Genomic DNA, 25875 nt, shown 5'->3' with positions numbered 1-25875 from the left:
CTGGCCCAGGAAGTATCCAGCGTTGCAAGTCAGCAGAGACTAGTATGGTGGAAGAGGGGCTTGATAGCCCTAGACAAGGGACCTTAGGGCAGGCAGGGACGGGAAAACAAAAACCCACAATGGAGGAACCCTCTCAACGAGGAGCATTAGCGGCTTAGGAGCAACCAGACCGAAAAGCTCTGGAGGGATCCCTCAAGGGAGACCTAAAGTGCAAAATGGAAGCCTCAAAGGGGAAAGCCCAGCCCTAATAGTAGATGGAGACGGTGTCCTGGAGGAAACCCAAGTAGGTCTAGCCCTATTAAAAGAAGCATTGGCAGGACTGCTGTGTTAATTGGAAACTTCTTTTCAATCAGACATAGCTGCTGTCAGGGCAGACATTGGCCAAGTATTTGGTCGAGAGGAGGAAATGGAGGGGAGACTCGATGTTCACGATTGACCACTGGAGGATTTAAGTAAACAGATGAAATCGCTGCAGAGAGCTAATCAAGCTTTATTATAGAAGTTAGAGGACCAGGATAATCGAAGCCGAAGGAAAAATGTGCGCATAAAGAGCTTACCAGAGAAGCAGGGGGAGGAAGACCTGATGACAGTGGTGCGATGCCTCTTTAACCCCTTGCTGGGGGAAGGAGCCCCCAATTTTAAAAATCGAGTGTGCATAGGGTGGAAGTATACCGAAGCCAAGCTGGGGGTGCTCAAAGAGATGTGATCGTGAGGCTTCATTATGTAAAAGAAAAGACGATAATTATGGAAAATGCCCGGAACTCTGCTGGGATTACTTTTGAAGGAGTGAATTTACAACTATATGCTGATTTATCGACTGAGACTCTGGAAAGGAGACTTCTTAAATCCCTGACAGAACAGATGCGGACATCTAATGCTTCATTCCGCTGGGGTTTCCCGACCTGCACAGCGGTGCTGAGATTCCCAGAAGATTTGAGAGAATTTTGTAGTAAACTGAACTTACCACTTCCATCCCTGCCGGGGTGGGAAGAGAATGTGGGTGCACCAATAACGTTGAGGAAGGAGCGGTGGTCTTTGGTTGGGGGGGGGGGGGGGGGAGTATAGGGCCATTTTGCATTAAGGTCTGGAGTGGGTTGCCTTGTGTGTTCTTTCTTCCTTTCCCTCCCGTCTCTTCTCCTTTGTTTGGGAGGTGATGGGGGGAGAGGGCTGGTGAGTGTACTGGTCCAGTGGGTGGAGGTGAATCAGAGCGTCAGGATGGCTGCCCCCTGGAAAGTATGAACAGGAGGTGGCACATGAGAGTGGGTCACCAGATTGATACATCGAACAAGATCTGGACAGTTGTTCAACCCTAAGAGGGGATAACCTTTTTGATAATAGGGTGGGTTTTGTCTTTTTTTTTTTTCCTCCCCTCTGCAGGTCTTCTCTTAAGAAAAAAGAGATGCTAGCTGCTCCTTTGGTTGTCCATGGCTCTGGTAAACCTACTGTCATACAATGTTAGAGCCCTGAATACACCTACACAAAAGACATAAGGTAACTAAAGAATTGCATCATTATGGGGCTGGAGAATTCTTTCAGGTTTTTTCCTATTTGGTTCTACGGTGACTCGGTTTTGAGCTATTCACGAGTACTGGCAGTTGGATTTGATAGGAGCACTGTGTTTACGTTGAAGGAGCAGCTAGCAGACCCCGAGGGAAGGTATGGAGTATACCTTTGCAAATATTTACTCCCCAAATAAAGATCCAAATAAGTTCTCGAGGAAAACCCTGAAAAGAGTGAGGACATTCAAAGGAGGGGAGGCTTATTGTAGCGGAAGGCCTAAATATGAGGTTGGACCCATGTCTGGATTCATTGACGGGGACTTCCCGTCTCCAATTACAAAGGCAGAGTGAAACTAGGAGATTATTGGGGGGAGTGTCAATAAGTGGATGCCTGGAGGGTGAGACACCCAGAACTTAGAAATTACACTTGTTATTCTTCAGTACATGGGTCTTATTCAAGGAGCGATTACATTTTAATAGAGCATCAACTCCTACTCTTTGATCATGCCCCGGTGATAGTGCAGTTAGATCTATTTTCAGCAGCGCCTAGAGGTAGGGCCTAGAAACTGAATGACTCGCTCATTCAGGATCCTAGGATAGACGAAAAAGTAGAGACGGAGATGGAAAGCTTCTTCGTTATCAATGATACACCAGAGATCTTACGAACTACCCTGTGGGAATCCCATAAGGCTTTTTAGAAGAGGGATACAATTAGGCATTGGGACACAAAGAAAAAAGGAAAAGAAGGAGAGGATGAATCAGCTACTTAGGGAGATACACACATTGGAACAACGGACTAGACTCAAAAGGCATCCCAGAGAAGCAAGAGCTAATTGAGAAGAGGGGAATTGACAGCACTTATGGAGCAGGAGACAAAAAGCGCATTTCATAAAGTAATGAAAGAGAAATATCAATGGGGAAATAAACCTAGGAAATAGCTAGCAAAAGCAGTGAGGGGAAAAAAAAAAAATGCATCCCATATTCCCAAATTAAAAACGAGAATGGAGAAATTGTGCATTCGTCCCTAGATATTGCCCAGGTGTTCCACTTGTATTACAGTCAGCTCTACAATGTTAGACAGAAAGAAAAGGTAGGGATAGAGGTAAGGAAGAGCTGGCTGTGAGGGAATACCTGCAGGAGCTTGATCTCCCCGATCACACGGGAAGAGGTGGGGTGGGCGATAAAGCACATGACCCTGGGGAAGAGCACGGGTCCTGATGAATACTCGATCCTGTATTATAAAACGTTTGAAAAAATCCTTGTCCCCTAAATATGCAAATACTTCAACACACTGGGGGAAGGGAAGAATTTAGGAGAGGAATCTCTGCTTCCCTATATAACTCTTATTTTGAAGGAAGGGTTAAGACTCTACGACACCAGCGAGTTATAGACCAATTTCAATTTTAAATACAGATATAAAAATAATAGCAGAAAGATTGAAACCTTTACTACCGAAATGGATATATAATGATCAGGTGGGCTTCCCTTCTGGTCAGAAGGGGAGTGACAACTGCCTTAAATTCCTCCTTTTGATCCACGAAGTAAAAAAGAAGGGCATACCGGCTGTACTATTGTCTATAGATGCTGAAAAGGCCCTTGACAGGGTCGATTGGGGCTTCAGGTATGAAACAGATACCTAGGCATTGGAGAACTATACATACGGGACTAGACAAGGGTGCCCTCTTTCCCCAATGTTGTTTGTCCTAGCTCTAGAACCCTTACAGGCAGCAATTCACAAAAATCTGGACATTAGAGGGGGGAGTAAGGAATACAAGGTGGTCGCATACGCGGACGATACACTATTCTTTATCTCTAACCCCAGGCTAACGCTCCAGGTAGTGCTGGTGGAATTAGGGAGATATGGGAAGCTATCAAAATTTAGGGTTAACATAGCTAAATCGGAGATCTTGAATACTACATTAACAAAGAGAGAACAACAGGCAATTCAGCCTAAATTCCCCTTTGTATGGTTTAGAGAGGAACTGGGATACCTTGGCATTAAATCAACTACATCACTAGCGACTCTGTATAAAACTAATTATATACCAATGTTAAATAAGGTGAAGGAGCAGCTGAACTCCCTGAGACATAGACCTCTTTCATGGTTGGGTAGAATAAATGCGGTAAAAATGTACATTCTTCCCAAACTTTTATACATATTCCAAATGGTCCAAATCACCCTCCCCCTGGCCTACTTTAGGAAGTTAGGGGCAATGGTAATAAAATATATATGGGTACAAAAACGCCCGAGAATCGCCTATGCAGTACTAACAAAGGGAAAAGGGTCAGGGGGGGTAGCTGCGCCTGATTTTAAAAAAATATTATCAGGCAATTTCTATAGCATGAATAGCAGACTGGATACACAATAAAGAAGGAAGGAGTTGGGTGGAAATTGAGTGCGCACAAAGCAAGGTAGACTTGGGAAAGATGGTTGGGTGAGACTTGGTTAATAACACAAGTACATTGACTAGGAGCATGTTAAGAATTTGGGACAGTTTATGTAGACTATTTTACTGGGAATTTAATGCACCGTTGATTTCATTAATATACACAAATAATTTTAAACCCGGAAAAGAGGACTACCTATATTTTGTTACATGGGCAAAACAGGAGGTGATACAGTTAAAAGATGTAATGGTAGGAAATAGACTGTGCACTTTTTTTGAACTAACACAAAAATGGGGAATATGTCACTTGATAAATGGAGATATACACAATTGCAGCACTTTGTGCACTCGCTACCGCAGCCTCTGCAGGGAAGGGATAATATGAGACCACAGGAGAAACTGTTTAGTTCTCCCGTAAATACTAAGCATAGCATATCCAAAATGTATAAGATTTTATTAGGGGAAACAGAGTCTGTATACCCATCTTATCTAGGGAAATGGGACCAGGAACTAGGACCCATTCAAGATGAGGAAAAGAGGAAGAAAGTGTTAAAATTAGCTTGTTACTCATCGGTTGACTTAAGGACAACAGAGATGTGTTACAAGCTTTTTGCTAGATGGTATCTCACTCCGCAGAGGGCCCAAAGGTTTGATGCAGAGATATCCCCAACTTTTTGGAGGGGATGCGGAGCTCCTGGGGCCTTCGCCCATCTGTGGTGGGAGCGCACAAAGATTCAAGTTTTTTGGGAAGGGATTATTAGGTTATTTCACCAGATTACAGGAGACTATATTCAGATGGAACCTTGGAGTTACCCGTTTTGCAACAACACGGAGAAAAAGGTGACGATATATAAGAATACGCTGGTGCCTCACCTACTGAATGCAGCTAAGTCACCAGAAGTCCCAAATATGAGGGATTGGGCTGTAAGGGTGGATTGGATGAGATCCATTGAGGAAACAATGTACACAGTGGAGGACTCCGGTGTGAAATATCTGGATATATAGGGGGACTGGCTGAAGTTTAAAAAAAACTGAGGACTATATAAAGATGCTCAGTGTTTGAGGTTGATAACAGAGGCAGCTTAGGGAGCAGAATCACTGGGGCCTGAGAAACCAGGGTCAAGGTTAGGAACTGGAATGCTTAAGAGAGAAGGAGTATGATAGAGTGTGTAGGTAGCAGAGAATGCAATAGCAGAGGATTCGGATATTTACATTTAATTTTTTTGTGGTCGGGGGGAGGGAAGGGGGCAATGGGAGGGGTTTGCTAACATAGAAAGTTTATTTTCAATAGTTATATAAGCTTGTTAACTTGTGAAATAACTTGATCTATGTTTTTATATGCTGACAGAAAACTGAATTAAATGTTAATATAAAAAAAAAAAAAAAAAATACTAGTTGACTAGATGTCATATTGGCATCAGAACCTGGAACAAGCAGTATGGAAGCTATTCGATCAGTATAAAAGCCAGGTAACTAGTTTACATTTCAGAAGAAAAGATCTGCAACAGCAACTTCCTAATTGCCTTAATATAGTTTTCCTCTAACAGCTTAGCCATGCAAATATACGTGCGCGCGTGTGTGTGTGTGTGTGTGTGTGTGTGTATCATTGTGCATATTTATTTGCATTTAGATGTTCATGCGTACATTTATGGCAGCATGATTACTTTTACCTAGGAAAATAATCCTGCAATCACAAGTTCTTATGCAAATAGATCTGAGGGGGTAAAAACAATCAAGTGCTATTGACATATAAACATTATTTATGTTTATTAGGTTTACTACTTCATGCATGTGTCAAAAGAACCTAAAATAAAAGGCAGGCCATATGACCTGACTTCATATTTTTTTTTTTTTTTTTTTTTTTTTTTTTAACTAGGAACAGACCACACTGTATTTGCATTTACGTAAACTGGTAAACGACTTTGCTGGCAAAATGAATGAAACCAGATTGTACAGTTTGACAAAACTTAAAGCCTTAAATAAAATTTCACCAAGAATAAGGATACCAAAATAAATTAAAATACTTACCAGAGCAATCCACAGCACAATGTATTCATCTATGAAGCTGTTAAAATACTGATTTAAGAACAACAAGGCAGGTCCAATGAAAGCAGTATCATGCAAATGCATCTCGCTTTTTGTCATGTGTGCAACCTATAGCCAAAATTAAAATATTATGCAAATTAGAAGAAAAAAGGTTATTCAAATGTGGAGAATTTAAACTTACCCTGAGACAATCTGACAAAAAAGTGGCCACAAATCCCCAAAAAAATACATTGCAACTACCTTTTCTCTGTTTTTCTACAAAAACATTAAAAAAAAAAAATGATGCATACCAACATTACTAGACAACATTTAAAAAAAAAGGAGACTACTAGTTCTGCAGAATACTTTTGCTATGACACCAAATATGCTTTTTAGCATACACAATGATTAATGCTGGACATATACTGTATTATCTGATATACCTTGCAGTCAACTCAGAGTTATTTATCCTTACAAAAAACTACTAGTTTGAGGCTAGCAATAGCTACATGGTATGTTTTAATTAGTGGTCTACTGCAGCAAAAAATTTGTCATTTTTTAAAGGTGATAAAAAAAACTACGCAAGCTAAAATTGAAAAAATATATATATATTTCCTTCCAATTCAAGTCTTCATGCTTATTATTACACCTATATTTAGGCAATAACTATTCTAATACTTTGAAGCATGATTTTTAATGCTTGTGTCAACCTTTGCCACAGTGGTCATCAGTATGGTAAAAGATTCTAGATATATGGTTTAATACATTGGTGGCCAATCAAAACCCAACAGATCTATGACCTTTTGTCTCTCACGGGTTTAGAATATTTGAATCTCTAAAAAAATTCCATAAAAGTCCCAATCAACAAAAATAGTCTGTTGAATATAACTTCTCAAGCCCAACATACTTTCTTGTCATTACCCCTCACATAAATCGAATCAAGCCAAGAATGATCCCCATGCTCCCAGTATAATTATCTCTATATATACACACATTTATAACAAATTCTATATTCCCCACAACACCTATTTAGCTGAAACACATGATCTCTCTTTTCCTCCCTGACAGAACAGCGGTCTGCCTTGTTTACATAGGCAGACCGCTGTTCTGTCATTCCGCCGAACAATCAGTGGGTCAAAGCAGCCATTGCGGCCACTGGACCCGCTGATTAAATCCTGCTGTATCCAATAACAGTGGGAGCGGCGCCCCTGAAAACCCGTGCAAAAAATCCCGTACGTGATTTTGCGCAGCCGGCTCACCCTGCCGCAGTATATATGCAGCAGGCAGCCTGGAAGTGGTTAACAAGCAAACCGTTCTGGTAACTTACTGTATGTAGGTACTCATTCATACCATAGTTGTTCACCCGCTTGCAACAAACCCTTGGTGAGCCCAAAACAAAAAGCCTTCTAATAGCACTTAAAATGGGAATAATTTAATTACTCACATGTTTATTGGGGCCAAACAAAAGACAGCTAAGGCATGGAAAAAGCCTAATATCAAATTTGTGTAACTGAAATCTCACATACATCATTGCAAGATTTACAAATACAGGTCTGCCAAATAAAGAGGCGCCATTTGGGACCTTTGGATTAACCACTTTCTGGTTAAGGAATCTGACTACTCCCTGTTAACTATGTAACCATCTTAACATATGTAACAAATTCAGAATATCTTAAGGCCCGTACACACGTGCAGATTGTCGGCCGAAAAGATTCGGCCGACGACCGATCGGCCGATTTTCGGCTTGTTAGTATGATGCTTCCGACAGCGCACTTTCGGCCGAACAGATTCTGTCGTGCAAGCATTAAAATTTTTGTATGCCGACACCAGAACGGCCGATTGTTCGCCAGTCAGTACAGATTTTGGCCGACAGACAGCAGATTTGCAAGACTGGGCATGCTCAGAAAAGAAAAAACACAGGGAAAGTTAACCATCACATGACATCACTTCTGCAGTCGGCTGTTGTTGGCGGACAAAATTCGTGAGCAGTCTTTTGCACTTTTCAGCGGACACGACAGCCCGGGTCAAAAGACGGCCGATCGTTCGGCCGACAATCTGCACGTGTGTACGGGGCTTTACTCTCTCATGTTGCTTTCTTAACCATCATACATATCTCCCCTATTTTCTGTTTCTCCCCTCCTCCCTATTTTTATATCTTTCCTCCTTCCCTTGCTTCTCCCGTATCCTCCCCCGGCCCCATATGATCTCACAATGTACTATATCTCCTCTCCTATGTATAACCTAAACTTTCAAGAGGTTAACAGCCACACGGTAGTTCCATATCAAGATAACTGTACTGTGATCTTTGCAATCTTACTGCTTTTGATGGCTTGTTATGACTATTTCTACATTAGATTTGTAAACTGAAAATTGTTAGAAAATGAAAGTGAGAAGAAATAATCTAGAATCAAAATAAGTCATCAGTCTTAGAACATACTAAGAGCTTATTGTATGGGTAGTATAACAAGTTCAAAACATATAGTGGTATGAAGTGTTTAAAAAAACAAGTGAAATTGCTTACCACTAGCTTATTTGTTACTTTCGCAGAAACAAATCCAAACGCAAGAATGTAAAGGCACGGATGCTTTTCAAAAAGATGAACAGCAGATTTCTTGTAAATCATCAATGCTAAAATAATGACTGTGCCAATGTGTAGCATTGGGGACAATACACTGGTCCCCTAGAATAGAAGTAAAATCATGAATAGAAAAAGAGAAAAAACAAAAAACAAAAAAACATAAAATTTAAAATAAATGGATTTTTGTAAAATCTTACCGTAAAATCCTTTTCTCTTAGCTCATCGACAGACGTAGTCCTCGGTGATACACCACCTTCGGGTTATGTTACCTCCGCAGGAGCAGGACTAGACAGGAAATTAAAAAGCTCTGGCCACACCCTAGGGGCAGTCCCAGAGGGTATATCCTCTCTCTCTCTGCCTCAGCAAATCAGTTATGTGAAAAAGCAGTGCTTAGAGAATTTAACCCAACCCAACTCCAAAACAGAGGGGCGGGGACTACGTCTGTCGATGAGCTAAGAGAAAAGGATTTTACGGTAAGATTTTACAAAAATCCATTTTTCTCTAGCGCTCATCGACAGACGTAGTCCTCGGTGATACACCACCTTCGGGACGTCCCAGAGCAGTATCACAACTGAGGGGTGGGAAAATGGAAATCAAATCCCAATCTAGAAGGCCCAACCGGTGCCAATTAGAGGTTTACAATGCTCATCCTTAATGATGAGACTCAACAAAAAAATTTTTCAAACAGAAAAAAACCCTCGAGGTAGACCACCGGTCTCCTCAAATTGCGGCCTGCAAAACCTTGCGGCCAAATGAGGCATCCGCCGATGCCGTCACATCAATTTTATAGAATTTAGTAAAGGTATGTACCGACGACCAAGTGGCCGCCTTACATACCTGGACCACTGACGCCTGATGGCGAAAGGCCCAGGAAGTACTGAGCGCTCGAGTGGAGTGCGCCCTAACAGGGAACGGAGGACTCTGACCCTTAATAGAATAAGCCTGTACCACCGTTTGTCTAATCCATTTGGCAATGGTCGCGGCAGATGCAGGCAAACCCTTTCTGGGGCCATCCGTGATCACAAAAAGTGAATCCGTCTTACGGAATGATTCCGTAGCTTTCAGGTATACCCTGATTGCCCGAACCACATCCAAGGAATGCAACGCATGTTCCCGATGATGCTTGGGCTGAGGACACAAGGAAGGTAGTACAATATCTTCATTCAGATGAAAATCTGAAACCACCTTAGGAAGAAAAGATGGCTTAGGATGAAGTACTACCTTATCCCTATGAATCACTAGGTATGGGGACTGGCATGATAATGCAGCCAGTTCTGACACCCTGCGAGCAGAAGTAATAGCCACCAAGAAGGCCACCTTCTGGGATAAAGTAAGCAAGGGAATCTCCCTGATGTTTTCAAAGGGAGGTTTCTGTAGAACCGACAAAACCAAATTAAGATCCCAGGGCGGTAAGGGCGCGCGGACTGGAGGAGCCAGGTGCCGCACCCCCTGGATGAAATTCCGCACCAAGGATTTGGTAGCTAAAGGTTTCTGAAAGAAGATTGCTAATGCTGAAACTTGACCCTTGATGGTGCTCAAGGCTAGCTTCTGCTCAACCCCTTGTTGCAAAAAGGCCAATATTCGAGACACCGAATAGGTACGTGGAGGAAATCCTAAAGATTCGCACCACGCAATGTAAGTCTTCCATGTGTGATAATAGACTTTGCTGGAAGTCGCTTTCCTTGCTTTAATAAGGGTAGGAATGACTGAAGTAGACAAACCTCTGTCCTTCAGTACTTGGGTCTCAATGGCCAGGCCATTAAAACCAGCGACTGTAAAGCACGAAGGTAAATAGGTCCTAGAGACTACAGACACTCCCTGAGACGAAGTTCCCACGGAACGTCTGCGACTAACATGTCCAAGTCGGCCAGGCCGGCTTGAAGAGGCCAGCCTAGAATTTCTAGGACCACTGGCGCTGATAGGATCTGAACCAGGCGTCCCTAGAGGTATCTGGCCCCGACCATCCGAGAAAGTCTGGTCGTTTTCTGTTCCCACACATTTATCAGATACCTGATAGTTATCAGGCAAGGTGATCTTTTCTGGTTGAACCTCAGGGACCGAAGTCACCCGACTAGAGGCTACTTGGCCTATCTGGTCAATCAGATCCGATTCCTGTGAGGTATCGGGACTAATCTTAGGAAAAGGTAAAGGAAAAGATCTATACAGGGAACGGTAACTACCGCTTCCTGTACTTAAATGTTGGAAGGGAAGAATCGCACCGGTAGTAGTGGTTGATGCTCGATCTAATGTCCTGAATACCGGTGAAAACGTCCCCCCACCCTGAAATTGGGTGGGGGCGCACCTTCAGGCTGTGTACTCCTTTACTTCGGGTTTGGCTGGGTTGGTCCTCTGCTTGTCCGACCAGCCCTTCTTGAACCCTCCTGGAGGAGTCTTGCCTTTCCCGGAAGTACCAGCCGGGCGTCCTTTATGGGCGGTAAAGAAAGGTCCTCGCTTGTTGCGAGGTTCCTTAGCTTTTGCAGCCTGTGGCAAAAAAGTACTCTTGCCCCCGGTGGCATCCTTAATGATTTCATCTAGGTTGGCTCCAAATAGACGATTCCCCTGGAAAGGGAGATTAGTCAAGGTCTTTTTGGAACCTAGGTCAGCTGACCAGCATTTTAACCACAGCACACGTCTGAGGATCACTGCTAACTTAGATGCATGCCCTAACAAGGGAGTAGTGTCCAAGGCTGCGTCACAGATAAACCGTAGCCCTTGTATGATCTGTTCTATCAAATCAGATGTTTCCTGGGGAATATCTTTTCCCCTAAGATCTTGGCGTACCATCTTCGCCCATTCTGTAAGTGTCTGGGAAACTAGACCAATAACAATTACTGGTCTAAATGCTGACCCTATCAGAGAAAAGATAGTGCGGGACTCCGCTTCTATCTTTCGATCCACCGGATCCTTAAAGGACGAAGTGTCCTCCACTGGAATAACCGTGGCTTTATTCAGCCTGGAAATAGGCGGATCCACGACTGGTGGTACCGTCCATTTCTTAATGATGGATTCCTCAAACGGATAGCGTCTAGCAATACGCTTGGAAATAGTAAAGGTACGTTTAGAATGTTCCCATTCTCCTTTAATCTGATTTCCAAAACATTTAGGTACAGGAAAAGCCTTCGCCGTCTTGATGGGCTTATTAGTCCCAAAAGGCCTCTCTGTTTCAGTTGCCTCTGCCGGTAAAGCCTCAAGTTTTAAGGTTTCTTGCACTGCCACAACTAGTGCGTCCACCAATGCTTCTTCCTGAATTATAGCAGGAGAAGAAGCGTCCTCCTCACTGTCTGAGGGGGCTTTACCTGGGATAGCAGCCCTTGCAGAGGAACCTGCAACTGCAGTGACCATCTCTGAATCAGAGTCAGAGGTATCAGATAGTATAGGGGTAGGCGGGGGTCGCTTCCTTGACCCCCGTCCCTGACAGGCCGCCTCCACCCGAGCCACCATAGACTCCAAAATTGCTGTAAATGACTCTATACTCTGTACACCGGCGGGTCCCGAGGCCCCCTCGAGGGAAACAGGTGGGGGAATCTGTGTGGCAGGGTCCATAATAACTCCAGTTACTTCCTGGATGATATAATTCAAAGTAAAGAAAAACTTTTTTTTTTTTTTTTTGACCCTCAGCGCCACAAAAAACCCCTTAGTGTTACCTGCTAGGGATCCCTATCGATCGAGAGAGAGAGAGATAGACCCCCAGGCTCACCACTTGATGTTCAGAGTTGAACTGCAACAGCTTACAGCGCTGTCTTAGACAAACAGGAAGTCTTTTGGCTGGCTGCCCAGGAAGAAAGGAGGCGGCTCCGCCCCTCTGTACGCCTTCCGGCGCCTCCCCCAAGCTCCACGAGGTGTAGAATCACCTAAAACATGGCCGCCCCCATGCTGGAGACACGAGGCTACGCCAAAATGGCGGCTCGTGCGATCCAGCAAAAAAAATGGCGGCGGCCTGTGCTGACTAGCGGTGTGCTGCAGGCACACAACACTCTCTCTGCATGGGGATATGGCGTGTCTGGCGGTACCGGCCCTGGCGGACCGCATGGCCGTTCGGGAGGCCTGCTATTAGCTGGAGATCTGACTTGGAAGGCAGTCTACATGTCCATGGCTTCTGACTGGTAGGTAGCTTATACTTAACCCATAAGATTCCCAGAATGCCACAGATTACATCTTTAAAACATGTATACAATAGATTGTTAGCTCCCAAACCAAGCCTCCTGGCTTTTGCACACATAAAATCACACTCAAAGTAGGAGGATTTGTGACATGTTATAGGATAGAAAGAAACTCTTTCTTACCATACAGAGAGGGGCCCGCGTTCACCACAAAACCCGTCAGGGAAAACAGGGGGAACATACTACTCACCATACCGGAACCAGGCGGGCACCAACTCCTGACAGTACCCTCTCCACCGGGGCGGGAGGGCTGTCGACCGATACAGACGCCGTGACTCATGGTCTTTGGCGTTTCAGCGAGACGTTTAACTCGCGGGTTCAGTCCTTTAATGGGACTTTGTCGCGGCCGACTCAGCGCGGAGCTATGGCCTGCACGCGCTCGTAGGCTGAACTGGGGTGACCACCGGATCTCAACATCCAGCCCGTCGCCCAGTTCAGCTTTCTTGCTTGAAGATCTCACAGGAACACTGGAGAAAAAAAGCTGTCCAAAAATCCTTTTAGAAAAAAAAAATTTCTTGCCAGGACCTAAGATCCCAGCAAGGTATCTAGGTCCTTACTCCTAACTAGACAGAAAATAACTGATTTGCTGAGGCAGAGAGAGAGAGGATATACCCTCTGGGACTGCCCCTAGGGTGTGGCCAGAGCTTTTTAATTTCCTGTCTAGTCCTGCTCCTGCGGAGGTAACATAACCCGAAGGTGGTGTATCACCGAGGACTACGTCTGTCGATGAGCGCTAGAGAAAATATAATTTCTCATGTTGAAAAAATAATGGAAAAAAATAACATCGTTACTCAATCACATGCCCCAACTGGCTTACAAATTTTTCACACAAGAAGGAAGCTACATATAGTAGAAAGAACAATTATGTGAATGCCTTGGAATTAACAGTTTTTTTTTTTGCAGTAATTTGCCATAAAATATGATCTGATCCTCATCCAAATCACAATAGACAAAGACAATGTGCTTAGATTGATAACACAAATAATTCTAATTTGTCGTGTCTTTAATGAACACACCCAGTAAACATTCACAGTGCTGGAGAAAACAAGTAAGTGAACCCATAGACTAATTACTTAAACAAAAGCTAATTGGAGTCAGTAGTTTGCATACCTGGAGTCTAGTTAATGAAATGCATTCAGAGGTGTGGTTTAGAGCGACTTTGATGGATAAAAGACACTCAAAACATTTTAAGATTGCTGTTCATAAGAAGCATCAGCTGATGTGAACCATACCATCAAGAATAGTTGATTTGCATAAGGCTGAAAAGCAATAAAAAGCAATCTCAAAGTTTTAAGGTTTATCAATCAGTCGACAGGAAAAAAAAAAAAATTGCAGTGTGCCTCAAGTTTGCCAAAGAGCACCTTGGCAAACTGCAACACTACTGGGAAAATGTTTTGTGGATGGATGAAACAAAAGTTGAACTAGGAAGAATGCTCAGCACTATGTTCAACAAGAGCACAGTTTACAAACATCAAAGCATCATCTCAAAGATGAAGTATATTGCAGGAACATCATGATTTGGGCTTGCTTCTCTGCCTCAGGGCCTGGACCACTTACCATTAGGGATGGGAATATGAATTCCAAAGTCTACCAAAATATTCAATTTCAGGGTGGCTGACCACCAGCTAAAGCTTGAAGGAAGTTTGGTGATGCAGCAGGACAATGACCCAAAGCATTGAAGTAAATCCACCAAAGACTGGCTTCAGAAAATGAGGGATTTATGTCTTACCATAAAATCAATTTCTCTGATGTTCATTAACAGACACAGCTCCTGATCTTCTTAACCATTGGGTTATACTGCCACCTACAGGGGTAGGACACTAGGCAGAAAAAAAGCTTGACTACGCCTATGGGCAGTCCCAGGGGGTTATACTCCCACTCTCAGCTATAGGCACTCAGTTTTGTTACAAGCAGTGTCAGAAGAAATCCAACTCCACAGAGGGGTGGGTGCTCTGTCCATCAATGATCAGAGAAATGGGTTTTACGGTAAGACAAAAATCCCATTTTCTCTATTGTTTATTGACAGACACAGCTCCTGATCTTATTAACCATTGGGACGTCCCAAATCAGTGTTAAACATGAGGGGTGGAAACGACAGAAAAAAATTCACCAAGGCTAAACCATAGCCAACCAGGTAATATGGAGGTCAACCAAGAACAAATGGAGCTCACCTGAAAAAAACAATACACCCTCAAAGAGGTCCTCTAAACAGCAGCCTGCAAAACCTTGCGGCCAAAGGAAGCAGCATCCGCAGATGCCAACACATCCACTTTATATAATTTTGTAAAGGTGTGCACAGAAGACCAGGTAGCCGCCTTGCAAACCTTTATCGACGCCCAATGACAGAAGGCCCAGGAGGCACTAAGCGCCCTAGTAGCATGTGATGTAACAGGGAAAGGAGGAACCTGACCATTAATTGAATAGGCTTGAAACACTGTCTGTCTGATCCATCTGGAAATGGTCTCAGCAGAAACGGACAACCCCTTCTGCGGTCCGTCCGTGAGCACAAATAGGGAGTCTGACTTCATTAAAGACTCCGTAGCTGCCAGGTACACCCTAATTGCCCGAACCACATCCAAGAAATGCAAGGCAATCTCCTTAGGATGTTTTGGCCTGGGACACAGGGAAGGCAACACAATGTCTTCATTCAAATGAAAATCAGAGTCAACCCTTTGAAGGAACCACGGACAGGGATGAAGAACCACCTTATCTCCGTGAACCACCAAGTAAGGTGAACGCCAAGACAATGCCGCCAGCTCCGAAACCCTGCCCGCAGAAGTGACTGCCACCAAAAAAGGAATAACGTAACAGGGGAACCTCCCTAAGATTTTCATAAGGAGGTTTCTGGAGGACTGAAAGCACCAAATCGAGGTCCCAGGGCGGCAATGGAGACGGCACTAGATGAGCCAAATGTCAAGCTCCCTGGATAAAAGTACGCACCAAGCAAAGTGTGGGCAATGTTCTTTGAAAGAAGACTACCAAGGCAGAGACCTGGCCCTTGACAGTACTCAAGGCCAGGCGCTGCTCAACCCCCCCATTGGAGGAAGGTCAAGATCCGAGCCACCGTAAAGGAGTGAGGGATGAACCCCAAGAGACTCACACCACGCAATGTACGACTTCCATGTAGGATGGTAGATTTTCCTAGAGCTAGATTTTCTAGCTTTTAACAGCATAGGAATCACTGAATTAGACAAACCTTTAACTTTCAGCACCTGCCTTTCAACAGCCAAGCCATTAAAGCCTGCGACTGTAAAGCAGGATGGAAGATTGGCCTTTGTGACAGCAGATCTTCCCTGAGAGGAAGTTTCCAATGAACATCGGCGAACCAAGACCGGCGAGGCCAGTGTGGAGCCACAAAGATGACCGGAATCCTTTCTGCCACGATCCTACACAGAAGTCTTGGCAGAAGCTTGAGAGGGAGAAAGGCGTAAATCAGACAATACTGACCCCCCCCCCGGGCCACCAGCGCGTCTGTGGCATCTGCCAGAGGGTCCTGAGACCATGCCAAAAACCTCTGCACCTTCCTGTTGAGACGAGAGGCCAACAGGTCCACCTTGGGAGTGACCCACTGGAGGCAAAACTGATAAAACACATCCGGATTAAGTTACCATTTCCCCTGGTCCAACGCCTGTCGACTGAGGTAATCTGCCTGCCAATTTTCCACCCCTGAATCTGTGTACAGCAGAGATGGCTGGAACTAAACGTTTTGCCCACCTTAGAATGCCAGCTGCTTCCTGAGTGGCCAGGACACTCCTTGTGCCCCCTTGGTGATCGACATAGGCCATGGCCGTGGCATTGTCCGATTGAATTCGCACCAGACCCCCCTGAAGACGATCCATCCAATGATCCAGACAAAGTCTGATCGCTCAGAGCTCCAGTACATTGATCGGCAGTCTGGACTCTTCCAGTGTCCAGTCCCCCTGAGCAGAATCTTTTCCGAGGACGCTTCCCCACCCAGATAGGCTGGCAAGCATGGTGACCACTGTCCAGTACAGGGGGAGAAAGGATTTGCCCTTGCAAAGTGCCAAAGAAAGACGCCACCAGATCAGGGACCCTCTCGTACCCTAGCTCAGCCGGTTCAGATTGTCTATGGACTGTGGATTCTTGTCCCATTTGAACAGAATCTCTCTTTGCAGAGATCTCGTGTGGAACTGTGCAAACGGAACCGCCTTGAAGGCAGACACCATCAGACCCAGCACCCGCATGCAAGTCTGAAGGTATGACTGTCTGCTGGACAACAGAAAATGAATTGCTTCCCACAGTTTCTGGAGCTTTTTCAGGGGAACACTCTGGCTAAGGCCAAGTCCAGAGTCAGGCCCAGATAGTCTAGATTTGTGGAAGGAACCAGAGCAGATTTCAGAATCCAACCAAACTCCTTCAGAGATCGCAGATCATCCAGGAACCCAAGTACCGCGATCCCCCCGCTGACACAACAATGCCAGCACCGGGACCAACACTTAAGAAGACCCGAGGAGCGGAGGCGAGGTCGAAGGGTAACAACACAAACGGATAATGGTCCTCTCCCATGGCCAAGCAGAGGAAGCACCGGTGACATACCCATATTGGAATGTGAAGGTAAGTGTCCTTGATGTTGATAGAAGCAAGAAGATCCCCCTGATGCAGGGATGCCACTACTGTGTGAATAAACTCCAATCGGAACTTCTGCATTCGCACAAAGCAGTTTAGCGCCTTGAGGTCCAGAATTGGACGCACCTTGCCCTCCTTCCTGGGGACTGTAAACAGGTTTGAATAAAACCCCTGAAAATGTTCCGAAGACGGAACAATAACTCCTTGTCTCAGCAAATCATGCACTGCCCCAAGGAGACCCCGTAAGCGGTCTGGGGACAGGCGCAAGTTTGAGGGAAAAAACCCTTCTGGAAAATAGGAATGAAACTCGATCTTGTAGCCGGACCGTATGACTTAGTGGATCCACTTGTCCGGTACCAGGGAGGTCCAGGGGTCCAGAAACAAGGGAAGACATCCCCCCACCCCACATGCGGGTGAGGCCACCCCTTCATGCTGAGGTAGCCTTGTGAGCAGGTCTGGAGAAGCCCGCTCTCAGCTTGCCAGACCAGGATCGTCTGGATCCTCCAGGGGAGGCCCTGTAGGATGAAAAAACTTCTTATGAGCCGAGAAGGATGGACCACGTCTACGACAGGGCTCCTTGCCCTTACTAGTCTGCATAAGAAAGGTACTCTTCCCCCCTGTGAGACCCTTAATGATGCCATCCAGGGAAGCTCCAAACAGTTGATCGCTTAGGAAGGGGGAATCAGATAAGGCCTTCTTAGAAGTCTGGTCTGCAGACCAGCATTTAAGCCAAATAACACGCCTAAGGACCACTGCTGAGACAGACAGCCTTCGCAATCAGAGGAAATGCATCCAAAGAGGCATCACAAACTGCAGCCCCTGGACCAACTGGTCTGCCAGATTAGCAAAGGCAGGGGAAAGCTGCTCCCCCTCCAGGTCCCGGCATAAAAGCTTGGCCCACTCGGTCAGAGTTTGCGACACCAGGGCAATAGGAACAACCACCCTAAGTCCTGAACCAACCACAGTGTACATATGGTGAGCCACAGCCTCTGCTTTTCTGTCAGCTGGGTCCCTAAAGGCCGGAGACTCCTCAACCGGAATCATGGTTGCTTTGTTTACCCTAGAAACCGGAGAGTCCACCACAGGTGGAACAGTCCATTTTTTAGGCAGGGAGTCCTCATAAGAGTACCGCATAGCAAAACGCTTAGGGACCCCAAGGGGACGTATTGGAAAACACCACTGTTTAGCGGAATTTTGGCAACGTAAGCGGGAAAGAGGAATGCCCTTGCCGCTATGGAAGGCTTGTGGTTGCCAAAAGGAACCGACAACTCCGATGTGGCATCAGCCGCATCCTCCATTTTTAAAGTCTCACGCACAGATACAATCATTGCATCCACCAGCGCCTTTTCTGCTCCTTATCTGAGAAATAAGGGTGTGTGGACACAGGCCCAACAGGGTGACTCGCGTCTGCGGCATCCAAATCAGATTCAGGATCTGATGAGACAGATGAGGCAAGTGAAGGAGGGGGACTCTTTTTGTTAGCCCGTTTCCCCAGGACACCAAAGACTCCAGGACTGTCGTCAGTGCAGTAAGGAATTGTTGGGTCCCCCGAGGGCCTGGCAGCCTCAGAGGGGATCAGGTAGGGAAATGTACCCAGGAAACTCCATGAGTGAAAAAAGGGGGACCCACAAAAAAAGGTGTAAAAACACTGCTAGGGACACCCCCACCGCGGCTGGCAGCACCGCAGGTCACCAGGCACAGAGCACCAACCGAGAGGGAAAGGACCCCCACCAGACTCACCGCCCCTCTGCACACACATGCGGCGATCAGGAAGAGAAACATCCAGGAGTCAGCACCAATGGATGAGGAGGGGCTCCCACCGCCGTTTATTGGCGGCACGCCCTCCTCCCACCCCTATCACCAGCTCAGCACCCCAGAACAACCTGAAAAGGTGGTATGGCCACCCCAAGGGGAATAGGGGGGGGGTAGGCAGGTGAGGGACAAAGTGTCCGCAGGGACCACTGAGAGGGGGGGGGGGGGTGGACGCTGCTTGGGAAGGAGGAGAACGCAGGGGTCCGACTGTCCCAGGGAGGGGCCTTCGTCCACCCCAAAACCCTCTAGGAGGAGAGAGAGGGAACAACTACTTACCATACCAGGAACAGGATGGGCACTGCTCCAGACAGAACCTCCTCTCCATCGAAATGGGGGGCTGTCGGCCAGGAGGAACGCTGCAACTCAGGCTGAGGCCAGGTCATATGCCACCTCGTGAGACATTTAACTCGCTGGCCAGACTGGGGTGACCACTGAATTTTTAAAAATATCCAGCTGGTCGCCCAGTCCAGCAGTTTATTGTAGATCCTCGCAGGAAAAATAGAAAAATCCATTAAAAAGGAAAAAAATTGCCAGGGCCGAAGATCCCAGCAAGGAACTAGGTTCTTACTTCTGACTAGGCAGAAAAAAGCTGAGTGCCTATAGCAGAGAGTGGCAGTATACCCCTGGGACTGCCCATAGGCATAGTCAAGCTTTTTTTTCTGCCTAAAGTCCTACTCCTGTATGGGGCAGTATAACCCAATGGTTAAGAAGAACAGGAGCTGTGTCTGTCAATGAATGATAGAGTAAAGGAAATGTGCCTTTTCGAATGGCCCAATCAGAGCCCAGACCTAAACCCCATAGAGATCCTGTGGAATGACCTTAAGAGCGCCGTTCACACCAGACATCCTACATATGTGTCTGAGCTGAAGACGTTTTGTAAAGCGGAATTGACAAAACTTCCTCCTGAACATTGTGCAGGTCTGATACAGAGCTACCAATGCGCTTGCTTGAAGTCATTGCTGCCAAAGAAGGTTCGACCAGCTATTACCTCCAAAGGTAAAGCTATTCAACACTGTGAATGTTTATGGTGTTCAATAAAGATACGGGAAATTAGCATAGTTTGTGCGTTTATCAGTTTAAGCAGATTGGTGTTAATCCTTCTTGTTATTGTATTGCCAATTTCATGAAGCATTTGCAATACGAGTATTATATGACTGGATCTGACAGCGACTCGTGCACCAAATTCAGGTGTGTTCTAAAATGTGCCACTTTTACACTGTGGTGCAAAGAATACGCTAAATTGAAACTAAAATACCAACAATCTTATGAAAGTGAAGCTACTTAAGATCAACTCTCTTTTGGTGTAGAGAGAGGAACTAGCACAGACAGATTTTGTAAAATTGTCTCAAGTGTATTCTAAAAGTGGCACAGCATGCACCAAGTTCTAGACCGGTACAAGATTTGGGCACATTTTGCACTATTTTTAGAACACAAATGACACTTTCACAAAGTCTGCCTGCGTCAGTCTTTATGAATACTAGGGATTGTGTTTGTCTATTGTGACTTAAATGAGGATCAGATCACATTTTATGCAAATTACTGTAGAAAACCAAGTTGATTTCAAGAGATTCACATACTTTTTCTTGCCACTGTATACATAGTTACATTTGACAAAGCTGCGCTATGCTGGCATGTAACAGTTTAGGAACCAGCAGTTTATAAAATTTTAAAGTGTAAATTCACCATCACAGAAAGGTGACCTAAAGTGTGTAAAGGTGACCTAACCACCGGACCCCCTCCCCAACCTCCAGTCCCCGTTGTACTTACCTCCGACAATCCTTTGCTGTCAAGGCTCCCATAAGCCACTTCAACAGTCTGGGGATTTGAAATTACTGCTGCATTCTCTCTTCTCCGACCAGAAATCCCAGAACGGGCCGGAAGGATTCTGATTGCTCAGCGCCATCCATGTGACAGTGCTGACCATTTAGAATCCACCTGGTCTGTGCTGGCAGCACTAGATGGAGAGGAGAGAAAGCAGCAGGGATTTCGAATCCCTGGACTGTTGGAGCGGCTTTCGGAAGTCTTGACAGCTCAGATTCCTAGGAGGTTAGTACAGTTGGTACTTTCGGGGGCAGGGGGGGTGGGTTGGGTGGGTGTAAGGGGTCCGGTGTTGGGTCAGCTTTACAGGTTTTCTATTCGTGTGAACTAACCCTTTAGGCTCCTTACAGTATTGTTTGCAAAGCTCATCCAAGTCTTTGTAGACTGAAGTATACATTGTACTATTATATTTTTAATTAAAAACTTACTGCTATTGTTGATCCATTTTTCCCAACACCACCGGTAAAGATAACTCGGAAGTAATTGATAGAAGAAAATATGGTGCCAGCAACAGTGCCGAGGGCTGGAACAATTTTTACTTGGATGTTCAGAACTGGAACCTTTATAAGGAGAAATAGGGAGAAAAGCTGGAATAAGCAAATATGCATCTATTATACAACCCCAATGACAGAAAGTTGGGATGCTGTGTAAAAATCTACATAAAAACAGAATTCAATGATTTTCAAATCTCATAAATCCATATTTTATTCACATTAAAAAACAAAATAAAAAAAATCAGATGTTTAACCTGCTTGTAAAACGAACAGGGGACCTCAGATTAAATTGTATTGTAACTGTACTGTCTGACCTTGTGTTGTAAAGTGCTGCACAAGCTGTTGCCACTATAAAAATCCTGTATTCTAATAATAATAAACTAAGAAAAAATACAATTTTTAGAAAAGTGGTAAGGCAATTTTGAAATAATTGTCAGCAACACCAAAAAAAGTTGGGACAGGACCATGTTTACCAGGGTGTAGCATTATCTCTTCTTTTGACAACACTCTGGTAATGTCAAGTGAAGCCATGCTGTGGTCATCTGGATGGGAGCATATGCTGCTCTAAAACCTGGATATGTCTTTTAGCATTGACGGTGCCTTTCTAGATGTGCAAGCTGCCCATTCAAGACAAATCAACGCACCCCAATACCATCAGAACTGCAGGCTTTTAAACTGAGCGCGGATAACAAGCCAGAAGGTCCCTCTCCTCTTTAGTTCAGTGAATGTGGCACCTATGTTTGCTAAAAAGAATGTAAAATTTATTTTCTGGATCATGTTCAGATATGGCTTCTTCTTTTAATAAGAGCTTTACCTTGAATTCTTGGAAGGCAGGGTGAAAATAGAATTTTTGTAAGAACTTACCGTAAAATTATTTTCTCTGAGTCCTCTGACAGTCGCCTCCCACTCATACAATCTGCACGTCTGGGTATTGGTCTTATCCACAGGAGTAAGCTAGGCAGAAGATTTTGTTAGAAAACATTCACAAAACCTTTGTATAGACACACCTACAGGGGGCTGTCCCTCTGGTCCAATACGCCCATCTAGCTGCATTCCCAAATCAGTTTGGTAAGCAAGCAGTATAGAGATCCATGAACCCCAAAAGAGGGGTGGGGGGCGGCGACAGAGGACTCAGAGAAAATAATTTTACGGTAAGCTCTTACAAAAATTCTATTTTCTCTTACGTCCTCTGACAGTCGCCACCCACTTATACAATCTGCACTTCTGGGACGTCCTAAAGCAGTGTAGATGTGAGGGGTGGGAAACGTAGCACCCAGGTCAGAGAAAAGAACCTTATCTGAATCAGAAAGGTAAAAAACACTGGGTAACAAGAAAGCTCAACAGGAGCGAACAAACCCAGGAAAGCAAAATAAACAAGGGGAAAAAAACCCCAACAGGAGGAGACAGGCTAACCACCATGTCTCCCTTAAGGCACTGCCGCACTCAGAACTTTGAGGCCAAAAGAGGCATCTGCCGATGCCAGGACATCAAGCTTGTAGAATTTAGTAAAGGTATGCACGGATGACCAGGTCGCCGCTTTGCACACATGAGACACCGACGCCTGATGGCGGAAGGCCCAGAACGCACTAACCGCTCTGGTAGAGTGCGCTGTGACAGGGAAAGGTGGAACCTTATCCCCAATTGAATAGGCCTGTACAACCGTCTGTCTGATCCATTTGGAAATGGTTGCCGCAGAGGCAGCCGTACCCTACCGAGGTCCCTCAGGAAGGACAAAAAGAGAATCCGACTTTCTGAAGGATTCAGTAGACGACAGGTAAACCCTGACTGCCCTTACCACATCCAAGGAATGCAAGGCAACTCCTTAGGATGCTTAGGCTTCAATGTCCTCGTTGAGATGGAAATCCGAAACCACTTTCGGAAGAAAGGACTGATGAGGTCGCAAGACCACTTTGTCCCTATGAACAACCAGATAGGGGGAGTGGCAAGACAGGGTCGCCAACTCCGACACTCTGCGAGCAGATGTGACCGCCACCAGAAAGGCAACTTTCTGACAGCACCGGCAGAGGAATCTCCCAGATGTTCTCAAAGGGAGGACGTTACAAAAAACGGACAAAACCAAATTCAGGTCCCAAGGAGGCAATGCTGCTCTCCTAGGGGGAGCCAGATGATGCACCCCTTGAATGAAAGCACGGATCAAGGAATTCGATGACAGAGGGCGTTGAAAAAAATGGCCAACGCAGATAACTGGCTCTTAATAGTGGTCAGCGCCAGGCGCTGCTCCACACCAGATTGCAGGAAAGCCAACACCCTCGCCACGAAAAGGAGCGGGTATGGAACCCCTGCGATTCACACCAGGCGAAATAAGCCTTCCAGGTACGATAATAAATCTTACCAGAGGAAGCCTTCCTAGCCTTGAGCAAGGTAGGAATGACCGCTGACGAGAGACCTCGGTCTCTTAAGACTTGGCTTTCAAAAGCCACGCTGTCAAAGCCAGCGACTGTAAAAGCAGGATGGAAGATCGGCCCCTGAGACAGAAGATCATCTCATAGTGGAAGCTGCCAATGAGGCTTGACAACCAGTTGCATGATGTCCCTGTACCAAGACCGGAGCGGCCAGTCTGGTGCCACTAGAATCACCAACCTTGGTTCCAAGACCAACCTGCAAAGGAATCTGGACAACAACTGAATCGGTGGAAATGCGTAAATCAGGCGATACCGATGCCAGGGCACCACCAACGCGTCTGCCAGAGGGTCGCGCGTGCGAGCCACAAATCTTTCCACCTTGTTGTTGAGCCGAGACGCGAACAGATCCACATCCGGGGATCCTCGCCGCGCACACAGCATCTGAAACACCTCCGGGTGTAGGGACCATTCCCCCTGGTCCAGGGTCTGGCGACTCAGATAGTCCGCCTGCCAGTTCTCCACACCTGGAATGTGAACTGCCGAAATCGCCGGGACCTGCGTCTCGGCCCAGGACAGAATCTCGGCCACTTCCTTGGCCGCCTGGGCACTCCATGTGCCCCCTTGGTGATTGATGTAAGCCACCGCAGTGGCTTTGTCCGTCTGTACCTGCACTGGGCAGCCCCGCAGACGATCCGACCAACGGAGCAAACAGAGCCTGATTGCTCGCAGTTCCAAGACATTTATCGGCAGGGAGGATTCCCCCGCCGACCAGGTGCCCTGGGCAGACAAATTGCCCAGAACCCCACCCCAGCCCGACAGGCTGGCGTCCGTGGTGACCACAGTCCACAGTAGCAGGCGAAAGAACTTGCCTTCCATCAGAGCCGGAGACCGCAGCCACCACAGAAGATCCGATCGGACTTGGGGGCTCAAAGAAATCCTTCTTTCCAAAGAGTGAGGACGTCTGTCCCACCTGGCGAGAATCTCCGCTTGAAGAGATCTCGTGTGAATCTGTGCAAATGGGATCGCCTCGAAAGCCGACACCATCAAGCCCAGGGACCGCATGCAGGTCCGAAGCGAGGAGAACTCGTTGTCCCTGAGGGACCTGACCTCGTCCTATGAAATAAAAACACTTTCTCAGAGAGAGAAAAAAAAATAAGAAGAAGAAAAAAGGCTGAGACTGCAGCCCCAGCCAGGGAAAAGCTAGCCTACTCCTAAGCTAGGCAGAGACAAACTGAATTGGGAATGCAGCTAGATGGGGGTATTGGACCAGAGGGACAGCCCCCTGTAGGTGTGTCTATACAAAGGTTTTGTGAATGTTTTCTAACAAAATCTATTCCTGTGGATAAGACCAATACCCAGACGTGCAGATTGCATGAGTGGGCGGCGACTGTCAGAGGACGTAAGAGAAATGTGTTCACAGACAGTGATTTTTGGAAGTATTCCTGAGCCCAAGCAGTGATGTTTATTATAGAATCGTGCCTGTTCTTAATGCAGTGCCTTCTGCAGACCCAGAGACATGGGAATCCAATATTGCATTTCAGTCTTGTCCCTTGCGCACAGAGATTTCTCCAGATTTTCTGAATCTTTTGATATAAAGTACTGTAGATAGTTGAGTAAAAAAACGCCCAAGCTAAAAGGGATAATATAGCGCTTGCTAGTAGGATGCAAATAGGGATAAAATACCAATCTAAAAGCATAAAAAGCTAAAATATATGCCCTTAAAATGCACATTTTATGGGCATATATTTTAGCTTTTTATGCTTTTAGATTGGTATTTTATCCCCATTTGCATCCTACTAGCAAGCGCTATATTATCCCTTTTAGCTTGGGAGTTTTTTTACTAAATCAATTTTATCTATAGCAGCTGCTCCGTTATATACTATTTATTTTTATATTAATTAGTACACGTCATATTATTAGGTACTCCTAGGCGCGAGGTATATTCTTTAAATATATACATTTACTGTAGATAGTTACTGTAAATATTTAACCTCCCCCATCCGCGCTACAGCCTATATACGGCTGCAGCGCGGACTTGAATTTTCGGGAGGCTGTTTTTAAACGGCCTCCCAGTGACACGCCCCCCCGCGCGCTCCCGGGGAAAATCTGTGTCGGCCGTGTCCAAGATCACAGATCGTGGTGAATGGCCAAT

The 25875-nt window shown here is 45.7% G+C and overlaps 1 protein-coding gene across 2 annotated transcripts in view; it reads right to left on the bottom strand.

Annotated features, from left to right (window-relative positions):
- CEPT1 (choline/ethanolamine phosphotransferase 1) overlaps positions 1–25875 on the bottom strand; it is a 126691-nt gene that overhangs the window by 19119 nt on the left and 81697 nt on the right. For both annotated transcript variants that reach the window (XM_082247783.1, XM_082247784.1), the window contains exons 6-8: positions 21295–21426; positions 8433–8591; positions 5915–6040 (exon numbers count right to left, since the gene is read on the bottom strand). In XM_082247783.1, coding sequence (XP_082103909.1) covers positions 5915–6040; positions 8433–8591; positions 21295–21426 — 417 coding nt within the window. The remainder of the gene's footprint in view (positions 1–5914; positions 6041–8432; positions 8592–21294; positions 21427–25875) is intronic.

The sequence above is a fragment of the Pelophylax lessonae genome (assembly GCF_965119305.1).
Source record: "Pelophylax lessonae genome assembly, chromosome: 2".
Taxonomy (NCBI): domain Eukaryota; kingdom Metazoa; phylum Chordata; class Amphibia; order Anura; family Ranidae; genus Pelophylax; species Pelophylax lessonae.
Note: the sequence above shows the minus strand (reverse complement) of the source record. Positions and strands in the feature narration are given on the sequence as shown.